Genomic DNA, 9,925 nt, shown 5'->3' with positions numbered 1-9,925 from the left:
CTGCGCGCGCGCCCTTCGGTGTGCGCACATGCGTCTGTGTGCGCACGCGTGCGTCTGTGCGCGAGCGCATCTGTGCGCGCGCGCGCAGGCGTCTTGGATGGGCTTGGACGCCACACCTGCCATCGACCGTACGGTGCTAGACACTAAGCCGGTGCCCATCTGGCGTCGCGGCCGCCGGCTGCAGGGCGACCCCGGCGAGGCCCGGGAGCCCGCCCCATGCGCGGCACGCGGCGCCCGCCCGGAAGGCCGCTTCGACGCGTGGCCCGCCCACTGGCAGTGTACTAAAAACAGAAGTGTGTTCTCAATATTTAAAAATTAAGTTTAAAAGTTCAAAACCTCTCTGTTTCGTGTTCGTTGTTGACGGGGTCTCCAAAGGCCCGGCTCCAGGCGGCAGCGTCGAGTTAAGTGAGGTACCCGCGTGCTGACAGCCCATGTCGCCGTGGATTTCCGGCGGACGGAAACCCTCCAGAGAGACCCATGTATGGGGTGAGATGGAGCTGGAAACCAAGATAGAAACGGCGTGCCAAGACGTTTAGAAATTGAGCTAAAATGCAGTGTTTCTGCTGGGCCCCACTGGCTCTCCACAGTTTTAGTCCCTTAAAGTGAGTGAGTCTGGAGGAGGGGAGGGGGGACGGTACAAGCCAGTTTTTACACTGTAAACTGTGATTTTGAATATTTTCAATATTCAGAGCTGCGAGGGATGCTCCTGAGAAGACACACACAAAACCCCGGAGAGGAGCGTGGACTGGGCTGCTCGGAGCAGGCGGTGTCGCCAGCTGACCGTGCGGCCAGTTTATCACATCCGGCTGGAGAGAGCTTTTCCATTTTTCAGCGGGCTTACCTGATCCTGGAAAATGGGCAGGGGTAGCTGCCATGTTCAGTTTAAAGACAAATTCACAAAACCCCAGCGCGTCAGTCTTGTTCCAAGTGTCAATGGGCAATGTGGCGGGGCTGGGGTTTGAACCGGCAATGATGGCTGAGGAAAATAAGTTCAGCAGACAAAAGCCAGTGGATGTACTTCCATATGCCAGCAGTAAACAGTAAACACCCGAAGAAATGCCACTCACAATAGCACTGAAGTACGAAAAGTTTAGGAACAAATTGAACAGAAGTTGTGCAGGGCCTGTGCATGAAAGCTACAACACATCACTGAGGGAAATTAAGACTCAGCAGAGGATCAGGAGACTCAATGACGACACTAGAACCATGTGGCTTCCCTCCAGCGGCCAGGGACCCTGGGACAATGGATCTGAGGCCTGCTGGGGCCTCGAGGAGTCGAGCTGATATTAAGTGAGCCATGCAAGATCTCTAATAGTTGACCGTCTTTTACCTCCACAAATGGCCGTTTCAGATGGTTTTACAACTCAAAGTAACGACGTATAGGTGGTGACCGAGACATGAGCAGGTGGACATGTGTGAGCTGGAGGGGGAGGCTGGGACTATAATCACCCTGCATAAGTCGCTGAGGGAAAGCAGGTAGGAATGAGGCTGACGGCCTGATATGAGGCTTTAGTGGCCTTAGATCTCGTCAACCATGGCTTCTCCACTAGACCTCACGGGAGAGGCAGGAGGTTTGGGGTCATTTTCAAATGAGCCACCTACCCACCCCTCTGAATAAGCTGGTGGAGTTGTTCCATGTCAAGAACAACAGAAAGCTTTTTGGGGTGAAAGGAGTAGGATTATCACTAAAGGAGGAAGAGACTATAAGATGCCAAGGTATGTTTTTTAGAGCAGCAGTCCTGCAGCGAAAGTACACACAAGAAGCTTGTAAACCAGTCTGAGAGCAGCCAGGCACAGGGTCTTGGGGGACAGCAGAGCCGCCCAGGGGGCTGGGTGCAGACCTCCTCCACCAGGAAGCCTTCAGCTCGTCTAGTTGCTGTTTTGGGTTTGTGTGAATGGCAGCGAGAGTTGTGGCATAGACCATGCCCCTGCCCTGTGGCACTTGAGTTGTGACTGCAAGATGCCACCCTGAGCTTGGAGAGGCAGGAATTGAGCAGAAAACAAGCCACTGCTCCAGCCAGTGCAGTCGGGGGCGGGGGCTGTCCTCAGCTGCTATTCCTGCCCAAAGGACACTGACCGTGCCCGAGTTTAAAAGGACAGAGGGGTCAGAGCAGCCTCTTGGGCAGTGAGGAGGCCAAGGAAAGGCTCACCTGTGGTGCCTGGATACAACAACACAGCCTGGCTCTCCACACCAGGGCCAGAGCCAGGTCTCGAAAGACAGAGCTGTGCCCGGAACCAAGCGTCCCCACCCCATGACTCTCCAGGAGGGAACACTGGGCGTATTTAGAACTGATCTTTTCGAGGACACCGTAACACTCCAGGCTGCCACAGCTTCTCAGTCCCTCAAAGGGTCCCCGCACGCACTCCCTCCTGCTTCCCCACTGGCCTGGTCATCGGCCTCTGGGTCTTTCCTCTGCCTGTACTCTCGGACACCGCAGTCCTCCCTGTGGCTGCGGGGGCCTCACGAGGCTGAGATGTCCTGTCCCCACCCCATTCCATTCGAGGGGCTCCCTCATCCGAGTGATGCGTCACCACCTGTGCTCCGACATGCTTGAGTTAGGAACCCATGGACATGAAGGGACTATGCAATAAGCCCACCAAGCTCAGTGACCTCAGCGGCCCCGGGACAGTCTCAGCATGAACACCTCCATGGTGGGTTGTCTTGCCCCAGGCCTGTCCTCCTTGGCAAAGGTCAGTCTTTGCCTTAAGTGAGCCTGTCTGTCCTCATGCGTCTGGGATCACATACCTCTGAAATGTCAGGCATTTTCTTTCCTGACCCCTCACAGGCACAAGTGCAGGCACAGAGCAGAGGATACAGACCTTCTCCTTATCTTGTCGCCTGAAGGCCGTCATCTCTGTGCTGCAAATGCCAATCATTACCTACCTGGCTCCCACCCAGGTAACAGAAGTCTCGTTTCTCCTGTCTGGTCCTAGACATTTCCCGCTCTACTCTCTCCCACCCCTTCAATCAGCCCCAATGGGTGCCGGCACCTTCCTTACGTTTCTCCCTTGATTCTAAATGCATGAAAGGAATGCAAAACAGCCATTCCCTGGAGCATTTTCTCATCCTGTTGAGATTTTGCTTCCCCGTAATTGTGGTCATTTTGGCTCAAATAAATTCAGACAACTTCTCTACTGGTTTGGACATCTTACGTTGACAAACCGAATTCACCTCTGATGACTTCCCTCTTCCCTTCCCTATGCTATCCATCTGTCACCCAGAGACACACTCTAAACCACCCTGGGCTTCCGGCCATGCGTCCCCACTCCGGACCTCTCCCCTCCATCCTACCTCCCAAAAGCCTGCAAAAATGGCCTTCTCAAAACATAAATCACTTGATTCAACATTTATTTAAAGACTATTTTAAAGGACTTTTTAAAAGTCTAGGCACTGGGGAAACAGCACAAACAAAATGTACCCCACTCTCTATCCCTGGCAAAAAGAGCCCCTCCTGCCCTAAAGAAGTGTGCATCACGGGAGGCCAGCAAACAAGATGCGGAAGCATTCTCGGAGGTGGTGACGTGGACCAAGGAAGACACAGGGAGGGGCAGGTGGGCAGGCGGCAATCAGGGTGGTCGAGAGGCTGGAGGGAGTGAGCCCGTCATCACACAGGTGATCGGAAGACTGAGCGAGGGCACAGGGCCCACCGAGTCTGAGGACTGAGCAGGTCACCCAGGTCGCTTTAGGGGTGGGCGCTTGGGTGGTTCTGAACAAGGCTGAGGCCACAGGCCTACTTGGGCAGCTGTGTAAGAAAGCATAGGAGAGCCAAGCATAAAAGCAGTTACCGCACTGACCCAGAGGAGGCAGAGAAGGACATCGCTGACAGCATGGGAGACAGGAAGCAGTTGAGGGGAGTCCCAGGTTTGGGGCCTGAGGTGTGGCCCAATGGGCTGTTGCCACCTGGAAAGGGCAGGTTGGCAAGGCAGAGTATGGCGAGCCGACAGTTTGAGGAAAATCTGGGGCTGATGGGACTTTGGTGAAATTCAGCCTGCCAGTGAGGTCTGGGACATTCTGAATGGGTTTAAGATGCTCATCCTGGACTGGGCTGCCCTCCAGACACTGGGGAGAAAGAGGCATGCATACAGACAAGGCCAGAAGTAAACACATTAAAGTAGGAATGACACGAGACAGAATGAGGCAGAGGTGACAGGTGGCTCAGGGAGGGACAGGCTCCATGACAGCTGAGCTGAGAGCTGGACACAGGAGCAGGGAGAGCAGTCGAGTCACGGAAACACGGAGGTGGCAGCGGAGTGAGGGGTGGGCGGAGGCAGTGCAGACACAGAGGCTCCTGCGTGCGTCACAAGGACCATTGCTGAGTTAGCCAGGAAACACCCACAGGAGCCCTCAGCCGGTGTGCGGACAAGGGTGTCGAGGACTGGAGGCCAGGTAAGTGCTTGTAAGAGGTGGCAGTGGCCGGGCAGAGCGACAGGGATCGAGGTACCGTATGGAGGCAAAGGTGACGGGAGACCTGGAGGAAGTGGGGATCAGCTATGGGCGGGTGGTGGCGCCGACTGAAGGGGTGTCTTGAGGAGGAAATGGGCTATACTGAGCGGTCAGTCTCAGACGCCAACCGAACTCAGGTGGCCGTAACGTGGGTAGTCGCGTATGAGCCTGGAGGGGCCGCTGGTTAGGGATGTCTCCGGTGTTTGTCATGTGGGGGCCGGTGGCCACCTCCCCTTTCCTAAGTCTTGCCATGTCCTGAACAGGTCCTCACTCTGGCCAACAAGATGTGAATGTGCTGGGGACCTGGCACAGTCCCTAAAAGCCAGACCAGGCCCTTGGCCCACATTACCACAGCTGCCTGCAGCACCCTGCTTCAAGGGGAAGGAGCTAACCCTGAGCCACAGGACATGGGCCCCTGGGGACACCTCGTGCCATAGCAGTCTCACTGTTGCTGACGCTGCGGGGTTACTGGCATTTCCACACGGGGTGGGGTCAGGGACCTGCGGGAGACCGGCCGTGAGGGAGTGCAGATGGACAAGGGGGCCCGTCTTGGCCAGCCTGCTGGCCCAAAGATGAGACGCACATGCTGACGAGCTGGGGCCTGTCCCCCACCCCAAAAACAGGTCCACACCAGTTGACACACACAAGTGCAGCCTGGCCAAGCCTACCTCAGCCAGTGTTCATTTGTTATTTTAAGCCACTAAGATTTGGGTGCTTATGTGGAAATAGTAATTAACACACCTCCCCACTTCTCCCCCAACTTCCTAGGCCGGTGCTGCATGTGGAAAATACATAATAAAGATTTCACTAATCTCACACGTATTTATTGTCTACTGTCACCAACGGTGTGCAAAGAACAAGGGATACAGTGTGATCCGGACAGGCTTCACTCCTGCCGTCATGGAGCACACGCAGCTCATGCTGCGAGTTCTACCCACAGCGCCCCAACAGCGTCAGCCGCGGTTCGCAGTGCGAGCCTAGATGAGGCGCATGCACACGCGGGAACTCTGCCAGGAACGACGGTGGCATCACACATCAGTGGGAAAATAACTAACTCGTTAGTATGCGACACGGGAAAAAGAAACTTTCCACGTGACAAAAAGTAAAGTTGGGTTCTTACCTGGGACCACACACGCAGACAGAAAGCAATCTGCTCCAGACGGACTGAGGACGCAGCTGTGCCGAAGGGTCATTGTTATGACTCTAGAGTAGGGAAGGACTTCATAAACAAGACCAAGGAGCTCGAAACATATGCGAGAAGACTGACAAATTTTACTAGATGGGAATTAAAAACTGTAAGGTACTCTAAAATAAAGACACCTGGTAGAAATTGACAGAAAATATTTGTAACATATATAACAAAGGATTAATCACCGGAACAGATAAGGAATACCCCAGTCAACAAGATAACCTAGTAGAAAAATGAGAAAAGGATACAAACAGGCAATTCACAGAAGAAAATCAGCCCATTAGCATCTAATCAGCCCATCGGTCTCGTACGTGAATGATACACTAAGAGGTCCCGTCCATGTCCATTCACTAGTGTTGGCATCACCATTACGTAGGGATAAGCCACTTTCTTTGTTTCTGAGGCTCACTTAACAGTCAAAAAACTACGTCCCCAACATCAACTCCAAGTGACTTTACGGAGACATGAAACATGGCCCTTGAACACGAGAAACAAGACGCTAACAAAGGGACTTCTACTTTTACAGTAAACCTTGGGTGTAACGAGCAGTCTCCTCATGAATGCTTGATTTTAGTGCTCGCTCTGAGCACCTCAAAGGGGGAGTCCTCATGGACAGCTCACGCGTGTGCCAAGACAGACGCCTTTGTAACCCAGACACGAGCTGGAGGGGACCCATGCTTCACTCTCACGTACGCTGACAGAACAGACAAAAAATTATTGTTAAGAAGATGCGTTCTTAAAGAAAATTTTAATTTAAAAAAAATCAAAAGAAAAATTGAACAGTGCCTAAATCTTTATTTTTCATAACCTACATTTTTTTTCAAATTAGACAGTTTTACACTGAATGACACAAAGGAAACTTAAATTACCAATAGTTTACACATAAGCTTGATTCCAGTCTTAATGAAAAGAACAGAAAAACGAAAGCCCTCAAGAAAGCTTCCACATCACACCCCACCTCGTGACCTGGCAGCTGGCGGCTCTCCCTCCGTCTCCGATTGTCTGCTGCTTTCTGTGTGAACCCGCCCACGGCTTGCACCTGCCGTGGCGGCTGCCCTCGTCAGGGCCCACGGGAGGGCCGGATCGGAAACGTCACGACACTGACTCCTAAAAAGCAACTACACTGCTTGAAATTCATGTCTGGAGAAGCAGGCCGAATTCTCAGATTTCCCAATGGTAAGTATCATCACACAACTGTACAAGTTAAAAGGTCATTTGTGACTGCTGTATCTGACTCTACACCTCGAAATACTGCTGGGGGAAGGGAAGTTACTTTGTTTTAATGTACAAACGCCATATACTACTGGCTGCGTGTGACAGAGCTGCCATCCGCGTCACAGCTTCCTGTCGTGCCAACTCCCATTCTTTCCTGTGAGTGGAGAATCTCAGAGTAGTATGAGAAAGGCTGTTTTTGGGACATCATACAGGTATTTGGCATATCACCTTTGTTTAATGAAAAAGGGTGCTATAAAAATCCCGTCAGAGCAAGGTGCGACTCTGGATGCCACGGCCCGGCTGCGGGAGCTGCGCAGCACGCACGGCCTGCCGGGCACGTGCCTCGCCACGCCGACTGGCTGGTCACCATCGTCCTGTCCGCAACTGCAGCGGTGAGCTCCAGCCACCAGCCGCGCCCGCGTAAGGGAAAGCCAGCTTTGTCCTGAGCGACTCGGGGACGACGTCGGCTGACGGCGTCGGGGCCCACTCCGGCAAGGCCGTAGCGCTAGGTGGCTCCTCGGTTGGAGCTGCCTGTCCAAGTCTCTCGAGTCCTTGCTGGTCTGGGTCTAGGAGGCCAACTGTTCACGCTTTCTGCCAGCGATCTCAACCACAAAGAAATGCATCCCCATCTTCCTCCTGCAGGCATCTGCGAGGCATCAGCACTGTGTGCACGGCTAGCCGCGTGACTGACGCGGGCCGCTCCGAGGCCCCGGCGGGGCGCGCCATGCCGGGCTGCCTGTGATTCTCAGCAGCAGACCACGCTTCCCTTGCCCTGGAGGTCCTGCTGGCCTCTGCTTTCTCCATCACACTCCACAACCCCTCCACGCCAGCCGGACGAGCACGTGTGCAGACTTTCAGGCAGAGCGTGACCGTGTGCGAAGGCTTTCACGAGCCTGTCCATTTCCCTCTGCAGCAGCGAAGAGGCAGAAGCAGTTCAACACACCAGTTTAAGAGGGGAAAACACCTCAACAAATTAAAATAATACTCAAACCACAACATTTAGTCTATCTACATTCAGCTCAATAGCAACATTTATAATATATCAATAATTTTTATCAGATTTTTCTCTTTAGGGTACCTTTTTAATATGTTCTGATTATTTACAACTGTACAAGCGAAGCACACACTCCCAAATGCACACATTTCATACAGTATCGACTATCTGCATTTACAGGACTTTTCAACAGTCAGAAAAGATCGGCTGTGTGAGATCTTCCAGGTGTGCTGCACACACGCCCGCGCGCCCGTGCCCTGCGCACGCGGCCTCGGCGGCGCCGGCGCCGGCAGACCCGCCTCGCCGAGCGGCTGCGCGCCACGCACGCCGCCCCCGGGGCCACCTCCAGAACTCTACGCTGTCTCATACAAAAGTTAAGGCAAAGTCATTTTCAAGTTTAAATAAAATTCAAGTCTTTAAATATTGGATGGAAATAACTTTTTTAAAAAAATCCTCAGTCTTGTTAAATAACATTTTGCAGAATAAACTGTATGGTTACATTGAGCAGGAAATATTCTTACTTTAATGTCTGCTGCTTAGAATACTTAAAGGAAAAATTTAGGCATTTTAAAAGAAAATAATTTATATGTAACTTCATCAGAAACCACTAGCTCTAGTGCATGCGTGTTCAGAGTGCAGCACTTCCAGAGGGGTCAGGAGGCCCTGTCTTGGAGGTAAAGAGCGGAATTCCCTCCCTCCACCACCACAGGTCACCAAACACTCTCCCAAGATCAAGTAATGTTTGGCCCGTGCCGATGCGGAGGGTCAGGGAGGCGCCCATGGGAGCCAGCTAACATGGGGGGAGACGCAGGACCTTCCGCCAGCTCGTGGGAGCAAGACAACACCAGGGCGTAGCTCTGCGGTGACATGTCGGTGGGCAACAACGCTCATGTTCCCATTGAGTTCTATTCACAATGTGCTTTGAATTTATCTTACATGACGGCCACTCGGGACTGGACTGAGGAGCTGGTTATTCGCTTGCAGTGCATCAAAACTCCAGGTTTCAGACTCTCGGGGGCTCTCTGCGGCTTCTGTTTGCCCAATAGGTCAAAAAAGGGGTTGCACTTTTTCTAAACAGATAAGCATCGCTTGCTGGGATTCTGAATGAGGGCATGCGGCCGGGCCAGGGTGTGCCGACCTGGCCTGTCCCTCCTCCAGGCTCACCTACGGCATCGCTTCGTGCCCTCGATCCACTGTCCTCAGCCTCGCCCATCAGCCTGGACATCCTCAGGGACATGCACTTGCTAACCAGTTATTTTAAAAAATGAAGTAGCACAGTTCCATTTAATTTAGAAAAACTTACTATTTATAGCTTGCATTCATAGCCACATGGAGGCTTAATAAAAAATATCAATTTGTTAGGATAAATGCATTTTCTATCCTGAAAAAAATCAGACTTATGCATCACCTCCAGTTAAGCACCAACCTAAAATAAGGTTTATATTAATTAAATCCTGAAAAATAGATTCTTTTTTTCAAGAGGGGGAAAATCTGACTCATAGAAGAAAAATAACTTGCAGGCATTTCACGGGCCTTGTCTACACTGCAAGCTCCTAACCAGCGGCTCATTCTCGGTACCGAGTAGGACAGTGCTTAGTCGTGCGACCTCAGCTCCTCACAGCCCTCCCAGACCTGGGCGCTCACTGAGGGGACCGGGGAGGGGTGCTCTGTTCTCTGTGTGGACGCCGCCCTGCGGCCGGGGGCGAGGGCCGGCGCCCTAGCGGCCTCTTCTGGTCTCTGGGTGGTCCCGGGTTGGACTTGGGGGCGGGGGGCTCTCTCTCAGCAAGCTTCTTTTCTTCCTTCCCACAACTGACAGTGTTTGGCTTCTGTTCTTTTGGGGGTTGCAGCGGAGAGGACGGAGGCTCTCTATTTGTCCTCTGGCAAATCTCTGCGTAGCTGGGTTTCCGCAGTTCCTGGGGAAAGACACAGCTCTGGGGTTACCTACAAAACGCGACAGGTCCAGGGGCAACAGGCCAAAACATCCTTCTCTTAAGTTTTCAACTATGGCCAAATTTCCACAGTCCGGAGCATCTTTGCTTTAAAAGGCTCTGCAGAGTTCAGCTGTGCAGCTTCCCCCGCAGCA

General features: G+C 52.7%; 1 protein-coding gene across 3 annotated transcripts in view; it reads right to left on the bottom strand.

Annotated features, from left to right (window-relative positions):
- Nucleotides 1–6,408: 6,408 nt before the first annotated feature.
- LARP4B (La ribonucleoprotein 4B) overlaps nucleotides 6,409–9,925 on the bottom strand; it is a 56,762-nt gene continuing 53,245 nt past the window's right edge. For all 3 annotated transcript variants that reach the window (XM_036228239.1, XM_036228240.1, XM_036228238.1), the window contains one exon: nucleotides 6,409–9,755. In XM_036228239.1, the coding sequence (XP_036084132.1) occupies nucleotides 9,483–9,755 (273 nt within the window). In that variant the 3' untranslated portion in view covers nucleotides 6,409–9,482. The remainder of the gene's footprint in view (nucleotides 9,756–9,925) is intronic.

The sequence above is a fragment of the Rousettus aegyptiacus genome, unplaced genomic scaffold (assembly GCF_014176215.1).
Source record: "Rousettus aegyptiacus isolate mRouAeg1 unplaced genomic scaffold, mRouAeg1.p scaffold_m13_p_10, whole genome shotgun sequence".
Taxonomy (NCBI): Eukaryota; Metazoa; Chordata; class Mammalia; order Chiroptera; family Pteropodidae; genus Rousettus; species Rousettus aegyptiacus.
This window is presented reverse-complemented; position numbering and strand designations above follow the sequence as displayed.